General features: G+C 37.7%; 1 protein-coding gene across 5 annotated transcripts in view; it reads right to left on the bottom strand.

Moving 5' to 3' along the window:
- Nucleotides 1-27486, bottom strand: part of CACNA2D3 (calcium voltage-gated channel auxiliary subunit alpha2delta 3) — a 577343-nt gene that overhangs the window by 368439 nt on the left and 181418 nt on the right. For all 5 annotated transcript variants that reach the window (XM_088134187.1, XM_088134188.1, XM_088134191.1 and 2 more), the window contains exon 4: nucleotides 11325-11384. In XM_088134187.1, the coding sequence (XP_087990313.1) occupies nucleotides 11325-11384 (60 nt within the window). The remainder of the gene's footprint in view (nucleotides 1-11324; nucleotides 11385-27486) is intronic.

The following is a 27486-nucleotide window of genomic DNA, read 5'->3' as shown; positions in this document are numbered from 1 at the left end:
TCTGGGGGTTGTTTTAACCAAGGTATCATCGTTATATTGTGCTATGGTAATTTTGATTTTTTGTACCCCACCCAGAATCATTGTTGTGAGAGGAGCAGCTCGATTTCAAACTGTGAAAAACATACGAATATAGAACACTGTTACAGCTACAACTAAAACTGATTTTCCTAACTTTTTTTAACTAAAGGAAACCGCACACTTTTTACAAACTTTCCTGCAAAATCCCAAGTTTCATTAAAAAAAAAAAGAGCCCCAACACTTCTCATTCATTAGGCTACCACCAACTTTTCTCTAGATACAGAATTTTTGGGGCACCACCCAGCAAATGTGAGATATTGATAGTTCACAACAGGACAACAGGGGTGCATGGATCAGCTTGAATAATCAATTTGAATAGTTAACTTGAACTGATTCAAATCAATTTGAATAACTAATGGGATTCAAGTTCTTGAATCGATGATAATTAGGTACACATGAAACAATTACATTTCAAGAGGTCATCTAAATGAAACACTATCGGTATGCCAATGACCTTCAGCTTTATTTCTTTTCCTCACCTCTACAAGGAAATGATCAAAATCTTGGAACACTGCCTGGGCTCAGTAATGGCTGGATGAAGGAGAACAAGCTGAAATTAAATCCAAACAGGGTAGAGTCAACTTAAAAGTTCAATTTGGGACCGGGATTCAAGCTATTCTGCAAAGCAATGACTTTCCCCTGAAAAGCTTGGCACTTTCCTTAGATGTGCTCCTTAATTTCCCATGAAGGTTGTGCATTGGCACAATTACATTTAACATACCACATATATAAGTCTATCTGCTGAGCCAGTCTAAGAGCCAATGTGGCACAGAGGATAAAGTACTGGACTGGGCCATGGAAGATCCACATTCAGGTTCCTGTTTGATAATAGAACTCACTGAATAATTCTGGACCAGTCATTATCTCTCAGCCTCAACCTACCTGACAGGACTGATCATGTGAGGGTTAAAAAAAAAAATGCTATTAAGTTAGTTTCCAATGGTTTTTTAGATTAATTAATTAATTAATCTATCTATCTATCTATCTATCTATCTATCTATCTATAAAATTTATCACTACCCATCTCATTAAAAAGCAACTCTGAACAGTTTACAGAGTCATATTCATTCACTTATCTGGTAAGTCGGTCCTAAATGGATGCCTAAAGGGGTTCCTACTAAAATATAATATAAATATAAGATCTTTTTCTATTGTAATGTGCTTGTGAACTATGAAGATGGACAGTCCAAAGAATCAAACCACGTCCCCAGAAAACTGTGACCTCACAAGTCTGGAAGGTCAAGCCAAGGCAGATATCTTGTGGTCAATGACCATGCTTTTCCAAAGGCATTTGGTTTATAGTCAGCCTGGTTTATAGGCTGACTAGACAAAATGCTAGTCCTCAGTGCCTAAGTTATTTGCGATAAAGTTCTCAGGCCTGAATTGGAGGAACATGGAGCACTGGATATGCATCCATACCAAGTTCTAGCTGGCTACAAAGTGTGCTGCTAACATGACAGTCAAGAAAGGTGATTTCAATTCCCAATAAACTTATTTCATTTGTCTAGAGCAATCCCATTCACACACTGAAAATTCCCTAGGTTCCCCTTTTGTGGCTCAATGGTGAGCTCTGACAAAAACAAACCAGACAAAAACAAAATCCAGATAAATTTGGGTACATGTCACTCAGTAATAAATGAAAAGCAACTGAAAGAAAAGGAATGAAAGAAACATCGCACACATACACGCACTCACTCACACAGAGGTCAGATTGGCCTTGACCTTGCTGGCTTTTCATGAAGTCTTAAAGACATGGTCCTACCACTGGGCGTGGCGACCTGGATGTGTGGTAGAGCCCGTGCAGTGGTTATGTTGATTGTTGTTGGAGGGTTTTTTTTTTTACCTCAGCTGTTGATTATGTTTTTATATCGTTGTTTTTTTAAAAAAATATTGCTTGTTAATTGTTTCTGGCTGCCTAGAGTCATATATTTGAGATGGGTAGCCATATAAATGGAAACAACAGCTCTCAGCTCTGTTCTGTCCTATGTAATAAGATGCAGGTCTCAACTGAGTGGCCAGCGCAAATGATGACATGTCAAAAGCTGAAGACAAAGAATGGAGATAGGGAGGCAGGAAATTGAGAAGACCACACCTGTGCCAGCAAAGCAGATGATACAGGAGATCATACTCATCTTCATACCAGAAACCCAGACCTCTTACACTTCTGGATTCCTCTGGTGGAGGACTTAGCCATCAACTTATCAGTTTCTTCAGGCCAGTTCCTCTCATTGTGCTGTGCCTGATCATATGTTGTTTACATCCAGTCATCAGCTATTTATCAAGATGCTCTTTACTCAAGTGTTATCCAAGTTCAGTGGTAATCTTGCCTTTTGATTGCTTTACAGCTTCATTGGTGAACCAAAAAAACCAAAAAAAAAAAAACCTTGTTTTTTTCTGAGTTAGAAGCTTGCAAGAGATAACATACTCCTTAAAGAAAAAGAAAAGGCAAAGGAGCTCCTTGACCCACAAAAGAGATACACAGAGTCTTATGTCCGTTTGTACTCCTTAAATTTGGCCCCAGTCTTCCCAAATGGGATGAATGAAAAAAAAAAAAAACTTAATAATTTGCTGCAACAACCCTTCAACTGCTTGAACTTGAAGCTAAGGTCCTATCGCCTCAATATGGAAAGATCTGAAGTGGTGGCCAGTTGTATTCTGAATACAATTCACAGTGCTGATCCAAACTCTAAAAGTTTTAAACAGTTATCACTCTTCGCTGCTCCCCAGTTGTGGAATGCTCTCTCATCACAATTAGTGGCAGCCTAGTTGAGAAGGATATGGGTAAATAGGGATGAGTGTGTGTATGTGTCTGTGAGAGAGAGGGAGAGAGCAAGCGAGCGAGCAAGCTCAAATGTACACTGTAACCAGTAAAGTTTTGCTGCCACTTTGAATTCATTGGGTCTCTTTGTATTCCATCAGAACCTGACGTGCCTCAGTGTTGGATTGAAAGTTATTTGCATGTGTTTCTAATTATTTCTCAGCTGTGAATCAGGGCTTTGTGTCTTGTAAGCTCTAGCTGCACCTATCTGGAAAACTCAGGTAGAAAGCAAAAGGGGCTACAAGATCCATGTGTCTCAACAGGCTGTGTGTGCATGAGTGAGCGACCATAAACTGAACCTGGGAGTGCAAGTAACACAACCAAGCAAGACAAACACTAAGAACAACACCATCACCACCACCACTACCTGCAGACATTAATCCCAACCCTAACTCTAACAGCCATGCAGAAGTGGGCTTTATACAACTGCACTCTGTATGAAATGACCTTCAAAAAGTCATTCATAATGAGAATCGCTTTGGGGAAAAAATGGTGTCATATATCTATATAACACATAATATAAAGATGCCGTTTAATCAATATAAAATGACAGCAGGGATGATAAGTAACTCAAGGCTATTAAATAACATGGTTGGATTTTTTGTTTACAATTCACATTTTTATTATGATGATGCTCTTCCATAATAATGGTAATGATATTTCAACTATATTCATTCCATTAAAGATCTATCATCACAGGCAACATGTTAATTGGCATTAGTATTTATGACTATATAATCACATCAATTGTCAGTGAACAGTGAAATAACTATATTAATATTAGCAGTTGAGATGAGTATGAAAAGAAAATGTGAATTAGAATGGTTATTTGTAATTTTAATTACTGTTATGGAATGCTGATTTCTACTGAAATACAGAAAACTATGATTGCAACATTAATTTCTACTAAGACAAAGGCACTGCTTAATATTTAAAGAAAAAAAATATAAAGTAGAAAGTCAACTCATTGATCTACATTTGATGTTACGTTTCAAAGCATAGTTCAGGAGCTTCAAAAAAGAAACCATAGGAACAATTCTTTCCCTACAACAAGCAAAGGAACAAACATACCTTAAGCATTCAGAAATAAATTAAGATTCCATACAACGTACACGTTAATAAAGTTGGGACAAGCTGAGGGAAAGACACATGCATTCATGCTCAGATTCTTGTAATATAACATGCTGATATGTTTGCTGTTTTTTAAGTCCCAAATGTTTTTGTACTACATCTAATTATTACTGATGAAGATTTTAGAAGAGCTCCATTATTAATTTGACAGATTTTCCAATGAAACGCTTTGATCCTACAGAAGAGAAAGTTGGCAGATACCTAGTGCACCAGAATAGCAGGTGGTAGTCAAGGTAAACTTTCCCTTGAGTCAAGTTTGATTTCTGGTGACTAGACAGATTCATCCATGTTGTTTTCTTAGCAACAACATGAAATGACTTGGCATTGCCTTCTTCCAGGATGTTTTTTCAGCTTACAGACTTGGTTTCTCTTATCCAAGTATTTAGCTTTTTTCAAAACCAGTGACCACCACCATGGTTTCACGTTACTGTCTGCTGCGACGGCAGCTAGTTCTTGGGCATATCAAATCGCATTTGAAAATTATTCTCCCATGTATTCAAAGACCACATGTTGCAAGCCCCATTCCAATGTCCACATCAGGGTTAAGTTCATATTGAAAAAGAAAATCTGAAAGGGGAGTTTTGTGCATCTGGCAGGACATGCTTAGGATCCTCCCTGCAAATAAGAATCTTCCCCTTCAGAACTTCCAGAAATGGATTTTAAAGAAGCATAGTAAAACCCACACAGTTCACAGTTCAAATCAAGAATCAAAGTTAGGGCTTGAAAGGTTCCTATCAACAGGGAGCAGATCCCAAGATATGGTTCAAACTAACCAATACTTTCTGCCTGTTAAAAAAGTGCATTCCATTTGAATTGTATGAATTATTTAGAAGATAAATTTGCAATTATATACATAAATTCTCTAAAGAACTCTGTGCCATCTTCTAGTGATTCAGCATTTTCTCTAATTACTTCTGCCTTCTTTCAGAATTCATATTAAAGGTGTTTTTTTCTTTCTGTCTCTAAGATGGGACACTATACTTTGAAAGAACATACACAGAGAGATAATTAATGTATACCTTATGTAAATGCCAAAATTCTAAATTGCTTATTTAATCAATTTACCAACTTTCAAAAATATTAATTGAATTAAGAAGGACATGCTTGAATAGCTCTGGAATGGTATGCAGAAATGAATAGTAATTTCATTTTTCTAACAAAAGCAGCATTGTTAATTATCATATTGTAATAAAAAGGAAGTCAATGTTTTTAAAAGCTTTTTCACAATTCTAATGATGTAAAAGTGCAGACCACAATGCGCCATGTGCTGATACGCTGTAACTTCAACTTCTTTCAGAAGAGCCACAACAAACATTATAACTGGCTATGGTTTTACCAGAAATAATTGCAAAATGTCAATGATTAATTAACTGTGTGAACAGTATGTGACCCCATGCCAACAATGGATATCATAAAAACTGTGTTGTTCTTGTTAAAATTGCAAAGCTAACTATAAACTATGACTATGGTTACTACTATTGTACAGGAGGAGGAGGAGGCGGTGGCGGCGGCGGCGGCAGCTTTATCTGATTAACATTAAAGACATTATCTATCTGACATGTAGCAATAAAAATTGATATCAGCATTATGTACCAAAGGCTAATCAGAGAAATATCTATTAATGCTTTTGCTTCAAAAGCATCCTTGATTATTGTGAAAGGAAATGTTTTAAAAGGTTGGTTGAGATTACTGTTTTATAATCATTTTATTAATTATTATAATGTCATTTCATAAAGATGAACAGCAAATAATCTCTCTTTTTTGGAAGTGATTTGCATTCTTTCTAAAAGAACAGGTATAGAACTGAAAATGCTTCTTGGCCCAATATTATCCTTTGAACTGAAGTTTGAATTTTTAAAACCTTGATTTTCTTAAGAATTTGGTCCTACGACATATCTGCCAATTATTACAATGTGTGGAAGGTACATTGTTGAGGATATTGCAACCAGTAGGAGCTTTTTCCCCCAGGTCCTGCTGTGCTCCCTCAGTGTGGTGGGGGTGTCCTTGGGAGGGATGAGTAAAGAACATTGGAAGTGAATGCCAAGAGTATATGTTCCCAGCAAGGCATGAAGGTCATTCCAGCTGTCCAACAAAAGCAAGTAGGTGCCCATATTGGGCAGCAGCAATACAGGAAGTTGCTTCAGTCAGATTATTACTTTAGTGACATTGGCAAAGGCATCAATTCATACTGCACAGGAGAAGGCAATGGTAAACCACATTTGTATTTTTACCAAGAAAACCAATGGATAGAAATATAATGACTGACGAATCAACAGTAAAGAAACAAGCATTCAAGAAATATGCTGCAGACTAGCATTTGATAGAACAGTCATGAATGCCTTGGAAAAGATCTTCAAATGCCATGATGTGTCTATACCTACAAAGATCAGAACCATGCAAGCCATGGTATTCCCTGTGACACTCTATGGAAACAATGGAGGCAAATATGTGTAGCTCAGGGTTGAACTGTGGAGTCCTTGGGGTTCTCTGAGCTTGGTTCTTTTCTTGCAAACGTTTCATTACCCGGCTAGGTAACATCTTCAGTGCTAAAATGGGATGAGGTTTGCTCTCTATTTATCTGCTGTGGCCTGCTCTGCCAGTGCTGGTGGGGGTGGGGTTCTGTTTTGCTCTTCTGGTAGTTCATTGATTAGCATATGTTGATCCTAAGTAAACCAAAAGACCCAGTTGCCCAAGAAGAAAAAACAGGAGTCATCTACAATATACAGTGTATGGACTGTAACAAACACTATGTAGGACAAACAGGCAGAAGACTTTTTGATAAAGTTACGTGGGTATCCATTTTGTTGGAAGCAGTCAACATATGCTAATCAATGAACTACCAGAAGAGCAAAACAGAACCCCCACCCCCACCAGCACTGGCAAAGCAGGCCACAGCAGATAAATAGAGAGCAAACCTCACCCCATTTTAGCACTGAAGATGTTACCTAGCCGGGTAATGAAATGTTTGCAAGAAAAGAACCAAGCTCAGAGAACCCCAAGGACTCCACACTCTATGGAAACAAAAGTTGGACTTTAAAGAAGCAAGATAGGAAGATTATTGACGCTTTTGAACTTTGGTGTTGGAGAAGACTCCTGAGAATATCATGGATGGCCAAGACAACAAACTGAACAAATCAACCTAGAGTTGTCACTCAAGGCACAAATGACCAGGCTCAAATTATCCTACTTCGGATGCATTATGCAAAGACCTAGCTCTCTGGAAAAAGCTCTAATACTGGTAAAGGTGGAAGGAAAGAGAAGAAAATGAGCAGTAGCAAGGTGGATGGACTCACAGTGGTCATGGTTGTGCCACTGGAAAACCTGAAAGACCAGGTTAGAAATAGATGATCGTGGAGAATATCTATGTGGCTGCTAAGAGTCGACATTGACTTGATGGCACATAATCAATCAATCAAGGAGTTTTCAGAAAAAAGTTTTCAAGACCCATCTCTTAAATATAGCCATCAGTTATTTGTAATGTTATATTGTTTTAAAGTTATTGTTTTTATATGTTTTTCTAGTTATACTGATCCATTATAGCTTTTACTGAAAAGAAGGATGGAAATAACAATGCAGCTATATGAATTAAAACTTTTCCTAAGTTCGGCTATATATAACTATAGTTAGAATCTGTGAGTCCCAGATATCATAGCAAGTTTCTCAAGACCAAATGGAGTAGTGAAAACTTTAATTGCAAATATTCCTGAAGTTATGTTTCCACATGCAACAAACTTATCATCTTGGATTCTAGTGACATAGTTGTACTTTGATTTATGTTTTTCAATGAACAGGGAATATAATTTTAGATTTCTACGGTTATCTCAAGTATTGTCTGTATCATGGGCCACACTTGCTTTGCTAGTATACTGTATCTGTTTGAATAAAAATTATTTGTGGAAAAGTCAATATGAACGTTCTCATATTTTAATACATCCACACACTTATCGAAAGTGACTGACTGAAAAGATCACAACACTGGAAAAGAAAGATAAAGCTACAGAGTGACTGCAGATAAATAATTTTTCATTATTCTATTTCTTATTCTCTGGAATTTTCCGACAATAAATAGATAAATTCCCTCTAAGCACATCTGAAGACCAATTCTATTTGTATTAATCTACTCTGAAGTAAGTCCATGGAACTTACAATTAAATAAGTTTCTGAGTCAAGCTTAAACTTTCACACTACAGTGCTAATCAGACGAATGATACATACAACATCAGCAGAGGGAGCTCTCCTTGTAGCCTTCTTCCAACCTTGCTAGAGGCACCAGGATGCAAGTGAAGGAAATTCTGAGAATTAAAGTTCCAGTCTATTTGGAGGGAGCTAAATTTAAGAATGACATTACAAAGAATCAGAGGAACATTTTTATAGGAAAAAAGTGTGTGTCTTTCTCAGTATCTGTATGTACATAACATTTTTTTTTAATCTGTTCAATAGTGTCCAATTCTCGGAGACTGCCTGGACAAATCCCTGCAGTTTTCTTGGCAAGGTTTTTTAGAAGTGGTTTGCCATTGCCTCCTTCCTAGGGTTGAGAGAAAGTGACTAGCCCAAGGTTACCCAGCTGGCTTTATGCCTAGGTGGGACTAGAACGCACAGTCTCCCAGTTTCTAGCCTGATGCCTTAACCACTACTCCCAACTGGCTGTCACATAACATTTACTGGAGAACAAATCATAGCAGGTCATATGAATTTCAGCATATCTGGAACAGGAACATTCCACATGAACATTTCCATACTTAGGTTTCCACAACATATATGTAGTGCCTTGGTTTATTGTGTCCAGAACTGGATCAACTCCCTGCAGTGTACTAACAGGGAACAAATGATCTCCTCCAATATATTACTACCTATAGTAGACTATTCCCATGAATATTATTTAGTCAAGGAAAACAGCAAAAGCATTTGTTCTGAACGAGATTCTAGGCAAGTTTACTGATACACTGATGGGCAGAAAACAGATATGTGCTTTATTACTACATAACCAAAATGCGTATATCCCTGTCTTTCTTGGTACAATCATCTCACTACTGATCTGCACCCTTCCTATTTTCCTGCTCCAATTAATTTCAAGAGAAGGAAAATTCACCCACGGGCCTTTTCCAATCAGCAAGCTGCAGCGGGAAAGAGACGTGTCACAGAAAACAAAGAAAATAGCCTTCTAGGCCACCCTTACAATGATAAGGGAAATTCAAGAACACCACAAATGAAATCTAAAAGCGCTGAGGTTGAAAAACAAGCCCCTTTTACAGAGAACAAAAACGTCCAAGAAATTGGGAACCAGATTTTACAATGCTATTTGTAAAAGGAAGAATCGAGTTTTGTCTTTCCTTGAATGCACTACCAATTTTATAAATTCACTTCCAAAGCAAAGGAGCCTAATCATTACTTTCCATTGAGCAGATGGCATTATAAGGGCTTGCTGTTGTTGCCTTTTAATAAAGAACCACCTCAATCTCCCTTGAAGGGTTGCAGTGGGGCTGCTGAAACCAAGATTAACAATTGATTAGTTTTAATGGCCCATGACAACAATAAACAATAAGGCCCCTGTCAGAAATTAGATTGGGCTGTTAGTGCTGCCAACACAAATGGCTTTTAATCTAAAAGTGCTCATACCATCAACATTTTCACAAGCACAAGAATTTAAGATATGGGCAAATTCTGGATAGGGCATCTTAAATCATGAGTTTGATAATGCTGCTCTTGCTTGATTTGGGCAATTGATCCTTCTGGCCATTAGGAAAAGAAAACTGAATGTTAAAATCACAGATATACTCTGATATTAAGTATAATAATACTTGAAATAATACTCAAAAGAAAGTGGATGTTCGAACTATGTTCAAATCCCGTGTTCATCACAGATCTTTTAAATGTATTTAAAAACATTAACTATCTGTATTTAATTTTAAAGTTTTGCACTATATTAGTCATAGGAAACATTGCAACATGTTCAGATAAATACACTATGCTGTGATCTGGAAATAAAACCTATGTGAACTATCAATATCACAATATCTTTGATCTTTGATCTTTGATGTTTGATGCAACAAGACCTGAAATGCTGTGCACAGATCTAGTCAGTATGCCTCAGAAAGAATATTATGGAGTTGAAAAAAAATGCAGGAAAAAAAAGACTGATGCAAAGTACATAAACATGTAGGGCTTTTTAATACAACAAAAAATAACAAAGGCAGAGAAATTATACTGCATCATGTTGCTACTACTACTTAACTCATATTGATGAAACAGAATTTAACTTTAGAAACTATTTCAATGGAGAAGAGAATTTTGGAGGGATTCTCATGGTAAGTGTTGGGTAGTCTTGCTTTTAGCTGCTTATGACTTGGCCAAGGGTTGAGTGTGAAAGGGATCTCATTTGCTGTAAAATCATCTCACCAGCAGTCTGCAATTTCCCTGGTTTCCCAGGCTTCATTCAGTCCCGTGAAGGACCTCTTCCCATTGGAAGCTTTCATCCGAGGTGCCACTCTCACCACTAAGGGGGAGTCCTGATGTTTATGGAATAATTCCTCCTTCCTCTGTTGAAATTTGGACAAATTGTCAGCACTGTTTTTTATCTCCAGAAATGTAGTAGCTACCCCTACAGGGCCTCTGATGCCCAGCAATAGAAGAAAAGGCATATATACATGGTAGATAGAGATATATACATAGTATATAGAAACTGAATTTTATTTTATTTTTTCCTTTCCTCTTATAATAGTAGAAACTGAGGGTATCCAAGCTGGATATCTGCCCTCAATTCAGGACAGATAAAACCAATACATTTTTAATACAGCAAATAGTTAAATGATGGAACTTGCTATAACTACTTGGAATTTTCTACACAAGTCAGTAGGTATATTCATAGAAGTTAAGCAATTCCCAATGGATATTTGTTTCAACACCTTATATGATTTCCAATAGCAGAAGCATCATGATGCTTTTGGTTCATTTCCTGCTTGTGCCTTCCCATAGGCTTTTGTGATTTATGATGCTAGAGTACACAGGCCTTATTGAATTTCTAGTAGGATTCATATTGCTTTTAGATTTATTTACCATCAAATCCTTTGAAGAGCAACTTTCTGAATGAATACTTCAGCCACTTAAACAAATAGGTATCATATTGTTATTTTATTGTTTGATCTTTTCTTTAGTACAGCAGTTTTTAGACAACCATAGATTGGATTCCATAAACAGGAGGCACTTCCATTCTTTACCAACAGACCTTCCGTTAGCTCTACTCTCTTTCTTGAAACAGAAACTTTTGGTCATAACTACTGAAAAGTCAGATTTTTCCTACCTGTAAATCAGCATCAAATTTATGTTTCAGGTGAGCTTCTTCTGCAGCTTCAACGAGGCGCTAAACAGAGAAATTTTAAAAAGTAAAATTACTTCCTAGAAATTTCATTTTCCTCCCATATTGATAATTAAAATGCAATTTTTAAGTTCAACTTGCTTAGTTCCACTGTACTAATTGCTATAATTATTTGATACAGGGGCAGGGAAGACATGTACAAACAGGCACATCAATCCTCTCTGGTAGCCTCTGTCACGTCAAATGTTGCCATACATGTATATGTTAAATACTAACATTTTCTGCAATGCAGACATTTTTTTTTTCCAGAGTAGTGATTTTCTTGGGTACAGTCATGAATATTCAACCAACATCGTTATAAATTTTTGAAAAAGTATAAAATGGCTGTTACAGGCATTTTAAATAACATCTCCCCTCCTCTCTGTATGAAAAAAGCACTGAAGTAAAAGAGGTCAAAGGACTTGGTATATAATTGAACTTTGTGTAAAATGTTTCAGTGATTTTTCCTCAGACAGCAGCATTTATGAACGTACGGCATAGAAATGAGTCTCCTACATCATAAGCAGTCAATCCCTTGAATCTCTCCAGTGGAAGCTATAATTCAAAAGCCTCAATATAGCTTGAATTGATCCAGAATTTCTGGGCAAATAAGAATTAGCAATATAGTAATGACAGTATTGAAAACTTATGTTTTAAACAAGAAGAAAAGACTTCAACATGAAAATTAAATGAAGAATGTTCTCTTTTCCTTTCTTTTCCAACAGTGCAGAAAAGCAGACTTCCATCTTCTCCTCAAGCTCATTTTGGTTCCAATTCAAAGAAGCTATCTTCAGTTGATGCATAGCCAAGAAGAGTATTTGATCTTTCTTGTTGCTATCTAAATATAAGTTACATTTGGACTTAGTTACTACTTACCCCAAAATGAGCAGGAATGGAGCTGCATCAAGAAGACTTATGTGCACAGCTCCACCAGACAAGCAACCCCCTCCCTCTGTGCCTTTGTGCATAGAGCAGCCAAACATGTTCATATTATTAAGCAGTTCTCATTTGTACAGATGCATTCCTTTATATGATAACTATACACACACTTGAATTTCGATCCCCAAAAGAACATCATTATGGCAGCAAACAAATTTAACTAAACCATTATCAGTAAAACAATAAGATAAATATAAGCTAAAATTAAATCAATTTAATTTGATTTCATTGATTTCATCCAGGGCCTGGATGGGGGACAACAGGCTTCAACTGAACCCTGGTAAGACGGAGTGGTTGTGGGTATGGGGAGCCTCAAGATCTAGGAGTTTATCATCTTTGGTTCTTGACAGGGTCGCACTACCCCAGACAGACCTGGTGCATAATCTGGAGGGTCCTCCTGGACTCACAACTCCTGTTCAAAGAGCAGGTGGCAGTTGTGGCTAGGAGGGCCTTTGCACAACTTCGTGTTGTGTATCAGTTATGCCCCGTCCTTGATCAGGAGGCCCTCCACACGGTCACTCATGCCCTGATCACCTCCCAGCTGGATTGCTGTAACGCGCTCTACATGGGGCTACCCTTGAAGAGTATCTGGAAGATACAGCTGGCGCAAAATGCAGCAGCGCAGATAGTTCTGAATGCCCCTGGGGGGCCCATATAACACCGCTGTTACGCGAGCTGCATTGGTTGCCGGTTTGCTTCCGGGTCCAATTCAAGGTGTTGGTTATCACCTTTAGAGCCCTTCATGGCACAGGACCAGGTTATCTGAGGAGCCGTCTCGCCTGTTATATCGTCCTGCTCCACTTGGTCCGGCAGAAGGGACATGCTGCAGACCCCACCAGTCAAGGAATTTTAACTGGTGGGATCTAGGAAGAGGGCCTTTTCTGCCATGGCCCCCGCTCTGTGGAACAACTTACCTCCTGAGGTGTGGTGTGCCCCCACTCTCATGTCCTTCAGAAAGAGCCTGAAATCCTGGCTATGCCAAATGGCCTGGGGGCCGGATGGGGGCTCGCATTGGTGGGAGTGGCTTATGGGGTAATTGATTCTGCCCCCCCATCTTGAATGTTTTTAGTTTTTTATGTATAGGGTTTGCTTTATAGCTTGATCTTTTAATTGATTATCAATTTTAATTAATTAATGTGTATTTATTTTTTAATTGTTTGTGGGTTTTGTTTTAATTGTAAGCTGTCCAAAGCCACCTGTTGGGGGAGATGGGTGGCATACAAATTTAATAAATAAATAAAATTATATCAAAAACAGATTATTATTTCAAAGCCATTATATCGTAAAATACTTTGGAGTGATATTGTTCAGAATTTATGCCTCAACCCCAATAGTGGCCTCTGCCCCATTAGAGGGCAATCTTGGAGGGACAGTTTCTGGGGTGGGGGGTGAATCCAAGGCTATGGAGCTGGGTGAAGCATAGATGCCTTCAACCTGTTTATCCTTGCTCTCGATTTCATGGAAATAAATTTTAAAATTCTTCCCCTACTCCATTTCACATGCAGAAACGGGTTGGAAAAGAGTAACTGAAGTAGGTTTAACCTAACTGGTAACAGCCTATCATCATTTCTCTTTTTAGGCAACCTTATGCTGAAAGCCTGGTTCTGAACTTTTCCTACTCCTGATTTAAAGGCTCAAGCCTTTGAGGGAATGAACAGAAACTGACTGGAATGAAACCAAATGAGCATTTGTATTTTTGAAAAAGCAAACCTGCTCTTCTAACATTGTTACTTTTTTAAAAAAAGACTGCAATTACCATTAACTATGCATGAGGGATTAACTATCATGTTTTCCTTGGAAATTGTAATACAAATATGTCCTTTTTTATGTATGTCATATGTCTATATTGCAAGAAATTGTGCATGGTAAAGATATGAATAGGACACAGTGAAAATCATTTATTAGATCATCAGTGATTTAATCCTAATCTAAACGTAGAAAAGAACATAACTGTAATCATGGGAATCCTCACTGTCATGGGGCATTATGGAAGAAACTTCTTTAAACATTGTAACTTCGGAATAGTTTACTTTAAAAATAAAAGCTATGCAAGTAACTCTCTTAAGTTTCACTTAAGAAACAAATCAAATGTACAAGTACTAGGTGAGGGATATCTAGCTTGGTGACCATACTTGTGAAAAAGATCTTAGAAGAGTAGTAGTGAGATGTACCTCTAAAAAAGACAAATACAATTTTAGGATGCATCAACAAAATCCAAATCACAGGATCCAAACCACAGGAAGCCACTTTATTTTGAGTTGCTCAGATCCCCTCTAGTCTTGTATCCAGTTGTGGGCACACTATTTACAGAAGGATTCAGAGAAATTGGAAAAGGTTGGAGGAAAGGCAATGAAAGCCCTATGAAGAAATACGGAAAGAACTGGGAAAGTTTAGATGGGGGAAGTAAAAGCCTGTGCTGTGGAATCTTCTCCCTCCTGAGGTGAGACTGGCCTCATCATTGACCTTCCGGAGGCCCCTTAAGACTTGGTTATGTCAGCAGCCCTGGGGACTCCAGGGAACGGGGGAATTAGTGAAGTGACTCCCTTATTTTTAACTTCTTTTTATTCTCTGTTTTATTTTGTTTTATATATTTTTAATGTATTTTACTGTTTTTAGCTTAGTTCTACACCACCCAGAGTCACCTGTGGTGAGATGGGCAGCTATATAAATTGATTTAATAAATAAATAAAAACTGGTAAGGAATTATGATAGCGCTCTTCAAATAATGTCAAGACTTGGCTCAATCATTGCAGAGGACAGGATACAGGGTAACAGATTTAAATTACAAAAGGCACATTCCAATTGAATGTTAGAAAAACCTGTTAACAATAAACCAGTTTGACATTAGAACCAGTTACCCAGAGAGATTTTCAGCTACCTTATCTGTATGTGTCCAAGCAGAAACTAGACAGCCATCTGTTCATGATGCTGTAATTTGGATTCCTACACTGAATAATTCTATGATTTCACATCTCTGGTTCTTGCAGATTACACAAAAGGAGATTAAAAGTTCCAACACTATTCTAGCCAGTTGTTTTAAGAAAAGGGTGCCTGCTTCTATATTCCAGTGTTCAGCAAATGCAGTCACAGAGAGTTGATCAGCACTGGTAACTACAGATGTGCACAGAAAAACTGACTGAATAAAAGGACCATGCAGATAAGGCTAATGATAAGCAAGGACATATATTTTTCAAATTTAGAATTAGAACTACTGATATCAGTCTGCAGGAATTCTCTCCCATTTCAGGCATTCTAAGGGATAAATTTCCAAGTGTCTCCACTATGTATCCATGTTAGCATGTGCACAGAATAAGGCACCATGCAGGTGGCAGTGCTAAGGAAGTGCTAAGGAAGCGTATTTTAAACTGCAAATGGTATAATCATGTGTATTTGTTCCTTTTACTACATTTTCTTGCATTTATACTCTATACCTTTCCTCCACTCTGTTATTTTAATTGCACAAAAATCCAATGAAGGCCATGCAGTTAAAAATGGAATGGGACTGTTTGATGGTCCCTGGATGTCTTATACCATCCATGCTGTCTGTTATTTGTTACAACTAGCCGTTGTGACTGAGACAACAAATTGGTCTCTGACTCCAACTGTAAGTTGTTTTTGCACATGTCATTGAGGGGGCAGATACCTTACATAGTTTCATAGAAATCTTTCATGCTTTTCTAGAAGTAAAGTATTCTTTTCCGCAATAGAAAGCAGAAATAAAAGCACATCTCTCTCTCTCTCTCTCTCTGTATGTATGTATGTATGTATGAATGTGTGTATATGTAGGTATATGCTTATGTGCAGACACACATATACATACATACATGCACAAATATGTATTTTTTCTGTTTTCTATTACAGGAAAGAATTAATATTTTGCTTCTAAAAAAGCACAAAAGATTCCTATGAACCTATGTAGTATTCCCCCCATCCCCCCATAACTGTTGTAGATAAAATTTGCCTATGTAAGTATGCACAAACGTCATGGGCCTCCTATTGCTTGCTAGCTCAGCACCATCCTGGCCTTGATCTGCCCTGCAACGCTTAACACAATAGTATTTCACATTGAAAAGCATATTATGTGCCAAGGAAAACATGGATTTATGCACCATTTTAAACTCATTTCATAGAAAAGCATTTATATTGTCACTTTTCGGCAGCCCCCCCCCCCCCCCATAAAATCCAGTCATCAGAGTGTAAAACAGAATAAAGCCAGGGGAAAGTCATTTCTTCTCATTGTTCAGAGTCAGTTATTTTATATTAACACGCAAATATTATTACAGAAGCATTCAGGTGTTCTGGCTTTCTGTTGAAGTACTTGACAAATTTGACAAATATTACCTTCACCAAATCTTATTCTTTTCCTTTATGTGTGTTAAGAGTATTAGAATGAGATACACAAGTAAATAAAGATGTTAGCCAGGCCATCTCTCTATTTTGTAGCATATAAGGTGCCAGTATGCTATTAATAAGATTATGTGTCTCCTGGTTCTTTGAATCAACAATTTTCCATTTAGTTCCAGGGCAGTACATAAATCTGCAGAAGCCAGCTCCTCTAGAACAGTGAATTGCAAGGAACTGTGGGAGAAGTCATCCAAAACACCTAGAGGGCACCAGGTTGCCCCAGTAAAGTTCTGAAGGCAAAGCAACGAAGAATTGAGCGTGGTTTTCTCTTCCTCCATTTTGAGCATATATCTATCCAAGGGAATGTTCAAACACCAGCATTCTACAAACAACAGTATTTTAAACTTAAAATTCAGACTAAGCAAGTTTTACTCATGGGAGAGCATGGATGAAGTGAAGTAAATTGAGGATTTACCAGTTACATGAGTGAATTAGACAAATTCACAGAGGACAAAGCTGTCAAATGACAGAAACTGTGGTAGGGCAAAAACCTTTCAGGCACTGATCATACTCCACTTACCTGGTACTCCCAGCCCTTTCTCCAGCCACGTACCAACCAGAAATACCCAAGGACACCTGACTAAGGTATGCTGCTGCCACCGTTTGTTAGGGAATCCTCCTTTCCTTTTCCTTTTAATATTTACTGATTGCTTGGCCTTACTAGGTGTGGTTCTTACAGGTCTAGCCTTCAGTGAGCAGTTTTGACAACATTTCTAGAAGATTTTACTAGCTGATCCTATTCTCCTTTCTTCCTTTAAAAGTTTTCAGCAACCTGCTTTCTGCAACCAGCAAATTCACCAATACACCACTGTCCCACCTTTTCCTTTGTAGGACTACAGCTATAAAAAGAATTTGGAAGAGTACTTCACAGATCACATTGGTGCAAATGAAACACTCTTCTTCAAAGAGCAGAAGCAGCTGCATCGTCTGATAGGCCTGGTGTGCTTCTTCAAAGGTTTTCCCTGATTGTCACCACATATGTGCACATTAGGGATGTGTATCTTTCTGTAAGATCACAGGAGAGCTGCAGAGGACAACTACACACACCAGGGAAAAGACAGTGCTATTTTGAAGAACTGCAGTCAGGTCCTATGTTTGCACCCTGGGTACTCTAAAGCATCTTTTGGGGATCATATCCGAAGCATTGCACAACCTTTGTGTTTGTGCAAAAATGTCCTATTTCACTTATGAAACCTGTGGAAACATTTCTTCTTTATGGACATGCAGTCAACCAGGGAAGACTTTTAAAGCAACCACACCAAGTCTTCCAGAGAGTGTGTTAATTCTCAATCAGGTAAATCAGTTGCACTTCAATGACACTGAAATAAAAATTGTCAAAGAACAAGTAAGTGGACTGCTGAAGAATATCTGAAGGTAACATTTGGGAATGGCATTACTGGCATTCTCTGTAAAACTCAAGTAAGCTAATGATATCAAGATATAATGATGTGATCAAAGGGAATTTCAGCACTCAGCACACAACTAAAGGCCTAACCAGACACTTCTAGATAGGAGAAGCAATCAGAAAGCTCAGAAAAATTAAGAGAGAAGGGTAAGAAACAAGAGAGACTGTGGACAGTTGGACAGACTAAAAAGAGGGAAAAGAAAAGGAAAAGGATACCACTGATGTATAGAAAATTAAAAGAGGCTTTCTGGTTACTCAAGCCAATCAGAAGCACTGAGGAATATTGTTACTATATTCTATATAAACTGTTCATGCAACTTTATTGTTAAATAAACTTTGGATCTCCTTAATAACCGTAACTGCCCATATCTAAGAAAATAACAGGGAAAAGAGGCAAGAACATAAATATAAAATCGAATCATAATCTAGGAGTTTTATGTTTATCAATTCTGAGGTGCTGAGAGTGAGATTTTAAGGAATGTTTATTTATTCTCAAAATAAACATGGAAGAAATACTATTTCTGTCCAGACAAATCCTGGTTTCATCACACATCCAATAATGAAAAACCTTATATCATTAAAAAACAACAGATTTGACCAAGTCCATCACAATGTTATTAAATACGCAGAACATTTTGTATATACCATTACAATCACACTTTCCACTTATTTCTCAACCCTACATTGTCTGCTGAAGAAAACAGAAAGATAATTGCTTTGATGGATCAATTTTATTCTATACCACTTTTTATATTTTTTGTGCCAAACATGTTCACTCTCTGATTCTATTACACTGCATTTCAGGTATGCAATGAGCAGCATGTAGGTTCCTCACCATCACTTTAAATGCCCTCAGGTAAAAATAAGAATAGAAAATCTTTGGGGACTAGATATGGTCATTATTTCAAAAGAAAATGGGAACAACTGTGAATCAGAATATTTGTTATAAAAACTCTGATACCAAATGGTCAAACTGCTACTTGAACTTGGGGAGCTCAAGGAGCAGTTATAGTTTCTGGGAAAAGCAACAGGTGGGGGGGGGGATGCAGGGTGTTCACGAACTTGCCTTTCTAAGTGGCCACAGTTTAACAACTCAGTTCTAGCCTGGCAAAGGACTGAAGGAATTGACATAAAGTCTCCATTGAGTAATTGCTCCCAGTGACTTCATGGATATGTCCATGTGTTTTGCTTGGCAATAATGCAGAAGTAATTTCCATTCCCTTCTTCCCCAAGATGTGGTTTTTGAACTTCCCAGTCTAGCCTACAGCACTGGTATTTATCTGAGAACTAACCAGATTCAATTCTGCTTAGTTTTTTGAGACTGACCAAGACTGGCTGAGCTAACAGTAAATTGGGTAAATCTGTACTGAATCCAAATTCACTATAGGCTAGAAATATAGGAAAGAATTGCTTTTAAAATTCCCACTGGATTCAGTGTCTGGCCTACTCTCATGCTGGCCTAAATTATCCTTTCTTGGATTCATACAACACATTGAATCACAAACGTATTTTAATCTACCGTCTTGGGCAAACCCAGTTCATATGGTTTAATTTATGGTTCACTCTGTTACACGAACCCAGAAAACTGGGTTAATTGTGTAAATCAGGGAAGCATGTCTTATGAGCCCCACCATTTTCTGTTTCTTTTTCTTACCTGTTCTATAACCAAATCTCTACGTTCTGCCAATAAATATATCACCCATCAGAAGTGACTTGCGCCTCATACTAACCAACTGTCACTTTTTTTAAAAGTTGGGACTGTGTTTTAAGATAACAATTCAATGCACAGTTATCCAGAAATAGCATCAAATAAAGTGAGACTTGCTTACAAAAGAAAATCGTACATCATTTGAGGCCTTATAGACCTTCTTTGTGCATCAGATGTTAAAATCCTTGTCACTCAGCTACAGCCTAAAATTAGGGCATGAAAATTAATCTAATTAAAATGAGTACCCTTGCAATTAAATGCTGCTTAGATTCCAAGAGTGGAAAAATCCACTTAATTAAACAGATTATACTGTGTTGTCTCAGACTGGGAAAGACTGAAAAAATATTCCATATGCCTGCTGCAGAACACAAAAAACTTTATGTTATTCTCATATTGTCTAAGATTGAACTAGATTTTATCAGTAAAGACTCCAGTTCAACCTTTCCAAAACCTTTTAGCCAAAAGTACAAACACCTGCCTTTGCAATTATTAAGATTACATCAAAAATAAATATATTACATTAGATATTTGTTTATTTTATGTTATAGATAGACACGCTGCTTACTTCCAAACCGTTCTGGATGACTTATTAAAAAATAAACATTAAAAAGCATACAGTCACCATAAACATGCAACAATACTTTGATATACTTTGAAAAGATACCAGGGAAGTACCTGTTATTATTTAAAATCTCATGAATTTATTATAATGAACTTAATATTAATTTCTGGCACCCAGTTTGATCCATGTCTTTTGTTAGGATCACAGAATCTAGAGTTGAAAGGATCCACTTAGAACAACTTAACCTTCTCAAAGTTGTGTCCTGAACACTGGAATGACTGACACCGGTTACCTTTCAGATAGTTGAAGAATACAGAATAAGTATCTCCCCCTCATCTCAAAGTGTCACATTCTCAATTCCTTCCATCTCTCTTTACAGAATTTTCTTTTCTTTCTAGCCCCTTGATCTTGTTGCCTTTCTCTGAACCTGTTCCACTTCCTCAAATATTTGTTAATATTTAGAACTGGACACTACAGCAAAGGTATTGGGGTATGACCAATACAGAATAAAGTATAACTAACATAGCATAACATTATGTTGCACTGATTTTTAAATATTACAGTTGTGTAGCTGCTGGTGAACTCCAACCACAGCAGTCATTAAATAAATCTTAGAATAAGACTTTCAACTAGCTGATAAAAGCCCGATAGCAATCCTCTGTAGCTGTTTTGGGCCACGTCACCTAGAATTTGATCACAAAAGCCAATTTCCTTTCTGGAGATTAAACCTGCTTTCCATCTGCCTCCCAACAATCTTGTGTCTGGGGCCTCACCTCATGCTTCACGAGAATGATTCCCTGCTGTTCTGGTAATACTAATATTGTCCACAGCCCTACAATGTTCAGTGAAGGGTTTAAGAAAATAGTACTGCACCAATTTAATTGAAAGAACTAAGCTTGTACTGATAAATTTTTCCTTTATCTAGGAAGGAAATCCTACAAGACAAACTAGTCTGTCTTTACTGTTAGGCAATCTAAACAACACAGATCAGCTACTGCTATTCTATCCCTGAAAACAAAGAGAGGTTAAATTACTAAACCTGATTTCATTAATAAACCAATTATAATCACTGTAATGTACTAAGTGATAATATTATGATATTTGTGTACATTTATGATCTCTATACCAAGTAGTTGCTTTTCAAACTCCCAGTTGGTCTCCCTTCCTGTTATACTTTTACCTAAAAATCTAGATGAATTTTGCAGGTAGGCTGTCCTCCTGGACACTGCAATTATGAAAGATGTATTAGCCATCACATCCATTTAGAATTATCCAGGCACCCAATTTTCATTTGAAATTTACTTAACAGATTTTATAAGCTCTTAATACGTTTTCTACCAGATTGGATACATGCAAAAGATAAAAGCAAACTCAAGTAAAAGCTGCATTTTACATGTTAAAAAATGGAAGAACAATATTTACTCATTTGATGTTTTATCCTATGGCTCATAGGAGAAATCTAGATGCAATTTGAAACAAATTATAGCCTGAACCATCAGCAAGTTCCCTCCCAAACATGTCATGAATTTCAACTAGGCTTCCGGACTAACGAAGGCTACCTCCAAAGGCAGCCCCATTATTCAAAATCCTGCCTTGCCATGAACCCTTAATACCCCCTTCTCTCAACCGCAAACTACTTTGGATATCTAACTGTGTAATCCTTCAGGCTTGATGGTTCAAGTTTGTTTAGTTTTCCCAATTCGTAATCCTTGACTTTAGAAACAGCTCTCTTCTTGTGTCTGTAAGAGCGTGGATTTTGTTTCACCTAACTAACTCAGAGAGCACCTATTTTGTTGATAACCTTAGGCCATAAAACAGAACACTGTGCTTAAGTCTAAAGCAAGGCCCCAAACTCCAGGCAAGTTCAGGACTCACTAGATGCAGAAGGAAAGGTTCCAGCCTGCTCTGTACTGGCTCAAAATTCCTGTGAAGCTCCAGCGTGGCTTTTCAGCAGCACTGAAAAAAGGAAAAACTTTTTTTTTAAAGAATATCCTTTTTTTCTGTTTGCGTGTTTAAAATATCTTGTTGGAGAAACAAATATTAGATTGCAATCAGTCCTCAAATCAGAGTCACCTTTCCCGTGAGATCATCAACCTTGCTAAACATAGCCTTTTGCATGGAACACTGAGCGTTGATGGGGCAGTCAGGGGACTAAACAGAAAGATTATGGAAAGACAGGGCAGGGATAGTGAGGAGCTTTGAAAACAATGTGGAAATGGTTTGAATAAGTAGCTGCTTGTTCAAGAAACAGAAAAATATATTATGAGGTGTTTGTTTCTAACCCACACTGTAATCGCTATCCTTTGAAGCCAAGAGAGTCTCAGGCTGGATCTCAGGAGAGGAATTTTCCCCTTTCTCTTCCCACAAATGACCAGCCTTGAAGCTACTAGGTTTTACAGAAGAAGCAGCTTATAGTCTCATACTGAGCAGGTCCAGTAAAAGTTCAACAGTAGGATCTATCAGAATGGTATGGTATATACCAGTGTTGTCCAAACTTGGCCACTTTAAGATGAGTGGACTTCAATTCCCAGAATTCCCCAGCCAGCATGGCTAGCTGGGGAATTCTGGGAGTTGAAGTCCATTCATCTTAAAGTGGCCAAGTTTGGACAACACTGGTATATACAGTCCATCTTCCCTTAAGTTGAGAGAGAGAGAGAGAGAGAGAGAGAGAGAGGTTACATTATGTCATGCTCCCATGCCCAAGGTTTTACATGACTTCCATGGATAGCTCCTAAAGCTAATCCACTGTACACAGTCATCTATAATGCAATGCTCTACAATGCAATGGCTCACAAGTTCAATTCCCAGAAGAGAGTTTGAATCCCATAGAATAACATCTGGCTACATATATCTGAAGGGGACGTAGTGGCGCAGCGGCTTAATGACGCTGGAAGTGGCTGGCCAGAAATGTTCGGCACTTCAGCGGTTCGAGCCCAGCTCTGCACAGCAGAGCGAGCTCCTGCTTCCTCCCCAGCTCCTGCCAACCCAGCAGCTCGAAAACGTACGTGAGTAGATAAATGGGTCCTCTCACCCCGGTGGGAAGAAAATGCTGGCGGCACTTGCATGGAAGACGGGAGCAGTTGCCAGTAACGCAGAAGCCGTGCACGCCCGAAAAAGGCACGAAGCAACGGAAACCCCGCCTCCTGCACTCACCAGCTGGGCTCTGCTCTAGGAAGGAGGCAATGGCAAACCACTTCCGAAACACCTTGCCTTGAAAACTGCAGGGACTCGTCCAGGCAGTCGCCGCAGAATCGGTCACAATTGAGTGCGGATAAAAAAAAACAAACACATATATCTGAAGAGTCCCAAATAGGAGAAAACCAGTCATGTACTGCCCCCTGGCAGTCAATGTAATGCTAGAGTATGAGCAGACAGTAATTCTTTTGGTGGCTGTGGATTTTTTATGGATGAAATTATATTCATTCAGAGTTAGATGACACTTGGGCAGAATCTGGCAAGATGACTTGGGCATTGTCTTGCAAGATCACCTGGGCTTCTTTTGAGTTTGTAAAGAATGATGAAGTGGACGGGATGCTTTGTGGCATGAGCTCTACCTCTTGTGCATTGAACCTACACATCAGCTTGCTCCTTCCTGCAGTATTTGAATTATGGAAGGAAAACTATGGAGGCCGTTAAAAAATCCACAAGCCCAATACCTGTTTTTCTTTCATTTTAATCAAATCCTACAGGAAGTCCTGTACCTCAGGAGGCCACCAGAGGTACAAGTAAAAAGGCTACACATTCTTCTCTTGTTCACCGCAATACTAATGTGCATTCATACAGATTTTTCTATATGCGATATTTACTATTATTTATAGATATTATTGTTTTAAAGGCATTTTTGTCAAGATTCTTAACTAGAAGCACCATTAAACAGAACAATTTTCTTTTGTTTTCAAAAAAATTCATACTTCTCTACTTGTGATATTATTGGATTCTGTGAGCCCTCCTGTGGCTAAAATTTAACATCTGTATATTTCCAAGGGCTTAAAAAGAGGAAATTCATCACGTTGGATTAATTTTTTTATTCCAAAATAATGACTTCATGAAGGGGATCTAGCTTCCTCTTATTTTCTGCATGTCTGTTGAATCTTTACATTTCTAGGTTTTAATTACTTTTGTAAGCATAATATATTCAACACTAATACCAACAATTTAATATATCTCTGACCCAAATCAAAGCCCAGAATAGCTAGCTGAATATATTCAATTTGCACTGAAATATTGTTACAACAAACAGCTTATCCTAAACTACACCATGATTACTGGCCACCTTAGTGGAAGATGTCGATTTATGGATTTACGGATGCATCCTTAGCACTTGAATCCAGCACACATTCAAAACTACCTCATTAGGTTTCTGCAGCACTCATTGTCCTTCCCCCAAACTAAATGGTGGGGTTCTTACAAATGGGGTCACTCTATGATGCACCAGCACTTCTTCTTCCACAAGGGTCAGCTGGCTAATTTTGTTAACATTCATGCTCATTCCTTGATGTCATATTGCACTGAAGGAGCATCAATTGTTTGTGGGGTTGGGTTTTGGTTTTTTTTTTGGTAAATGCAAATTCTCTAAGCAACTAATGTGAAGTCAACCTGAGAAAAATGTTTTCCCCAGATTAAAAACAGTTCATTCAAGTTTATAATTCAGCTCAGAAACACTACCAAGTAAGGTACTGAAAGCAGTATCAGTAGTGTCATCTTCCACAAAAATAGGCCAGTGGGCACTGAAAGCAACTGGCCAGCACAATAAAAATATATAGGAAAGGATGGGTGGGCATTTATTCTTCTGGTTCAATTTGCCATGAGGGCAGATTTGAATGTTATATTATACAAATGTAGAAGTAGAAGCTCCAAAATTCCTCCTTTTCCAAAGCTATACTCCCAAAAGGAATTCTAATGCCTTCTCCAAGTTATATTTCTCAGAGTAAATGAAAATTCTAAATTGCTCATGTTTGATTTGGTTTTATAATGGCAGAGATTATTATATTCAGCCAAGCAGGGCAGAAATCATTATTCACCAGCCCACATGTCTGTGGTTTCACTGATGCCATTCAGATTTTGCACAGAAGGTTGACCAGAAGCACTTGCAGCATGCTTTTAAATTGCAAAATTTGCATTCACTTAGCCTGGCTATTAGAATGAGCAAGTCCTATAGCCAATTTAAAGCAGTCTGATGACTTATTTATTTGCCTTAGTGTTTAATTGGATTTTTTTCTGATGCTGCTACTTTACTACCCATTTCAGATTAGGTATTTATAAACAAGCATAATCACAAATGCATGCTGTAACAGTCAAGTAAACATAATATATACCTATTCTGCCTGTGTTTCTGATAGCTTTAGCATTTATTTTGATTCCATTGTAGACCATAAAGAGCAAATCTAGAACTCTACCTATTTCTCTATATACATAGGCTACCCCATGCATTAAGATGAGTAAAAACAACGTCTTGAAAAGTTTATCAGTGATTCATTTAATTCAGGTAGTCTGAGCAAGAAATTGAGTTTTGTTCCCAAGGTCTGTCCTTAAGTCGAATGTGTAAGCCAGAACATTATTATTGTATAATACTGTATAAGTCGTATTGTGTAATTAACTCGAACCATTGTGTATTTAACTTGAATCATTGTGTATTTAACTCAAATTTTGCTACAGTAGGCTCTATTCTTAACTATGGGTCATCTGTAAACCAGGCATTCATAACCCAGGGACTACCTGTAGAGTCAACTGGTTGATTATGCTGACTGTAAGGCAGTGTCACCAGATATGGCAGAGATAATACCTGGTTGAAGCTATACTAAAAAGAAAAATGTCAGTGTAAAAAGCCATAATTCTTCATACTGAAAACAGTTTACAAGCCCTACTCAGTACATTTTGATTAAAACCAAAAGGTATCCTCATTTTTCAGGTACCAAAAATACATTATTTAAAGCTCTTCCAATTAGCCTGAACAGTTTTAGGCACAATACTTGGGATGAGACCTCAATGATCAGAACAGAATGGAAATATTCCCTCCCATGATTTGGAAATTGTACTGCTGTTGATGCACCCTAAAATTGCATTCGCCTTTTTTTGAACCCACATCACACAGCTGACTTGTTCACTATAAAATCATGTATTCTTCTAAGATGTTTCACCAGTATTATTACTGAGTACCCTCCCATCCTGCACCTATACATTTGATTTTTGTTTCCTAAATAAAGAATATTACCTTTGTTTTGATAAATTTCATTATTATTTTTACCTCTGTTCTCTAACTCCCCAAAGTTATTTTTAATGTCATTCCTATCTTCTAGGATATTAGCTAGCTAATCCACTTTTATGTCCTAGCTTTCATCTTTTACTACAATATTTCTCCTACATCTTTCTAATCTGGAGGTCAGAGTCACAAGCGCAAAGTGTTTGGCTTCAAAAAAAGGTTGGTCCAATTCATGGAAGTGATGGGGATCAATGGCTATTAGCCTCAATGGCCGTGTGACTGTCTCGGAAGGCCATCTGCTGGGGTACTAGTGGGCTTCCTTGTGCAGTTGGTTGGCCACTGTGAGGACAGACTGTTGGGCTAGATGGGCTAGCAGGGCACTGCTTATATTCTCAACATGCTCACATTACTCACATCAAAGTTACAAGCAACCCCAGGCCTCTTTAGTTAAAGCACAGCTGTTATATCCTGTTTCTTCAGAGGATATCCTGACATTAGGTGAAAAGAACATGCATCACCTCAAAACTCTCATAGGTCAGATGCAGACTTTGCCTTCTCTAAGTAGAATGGTCTTGTGAGTCTTTTTGATTCATCAGAAATCAATTCACTAGGAATCAATATCAGAAGGGTGAGTTTTGCTCATTCTTCCTCTCCTTCAGCCCCCTATTTGACTTCCTGGCTTCAAAATATGCTCCAATATTCCAGTAAATTAATAGTGTTACTTTAAAAGTTAGGACCATAAGGCAAACTAATTTAGAATTTTGGAAATAATTCTGATCTCCTGAAATATAAAAATAAAGACATCCATTTAAATATGTTAATTCTAACTCATTTATATTCAGGTTAATGGTTTAGCAATTTATTTCTACTCAATGAAAACAAAAATGAAAT

This window comes from Python bivittatus, unplaced genomic scaffold (assembly GCF_059951505.1).
Source record: "Python bivittatus isolate LINGU-HERP-01145 unplaced genomic scaffold, Pbiv_v1 ctg000080_np1212, whole genome shotgun sequence".
Classification (NCBI taxonomy): Eukaryota; Metazoa; Chordata; class Lepidosauria; order Squamata; family Pythonidae; genus Python; species Python bivittatus.
This window is presented reverse-complemented; position numbering and strand designations above follow the sequence as displayed.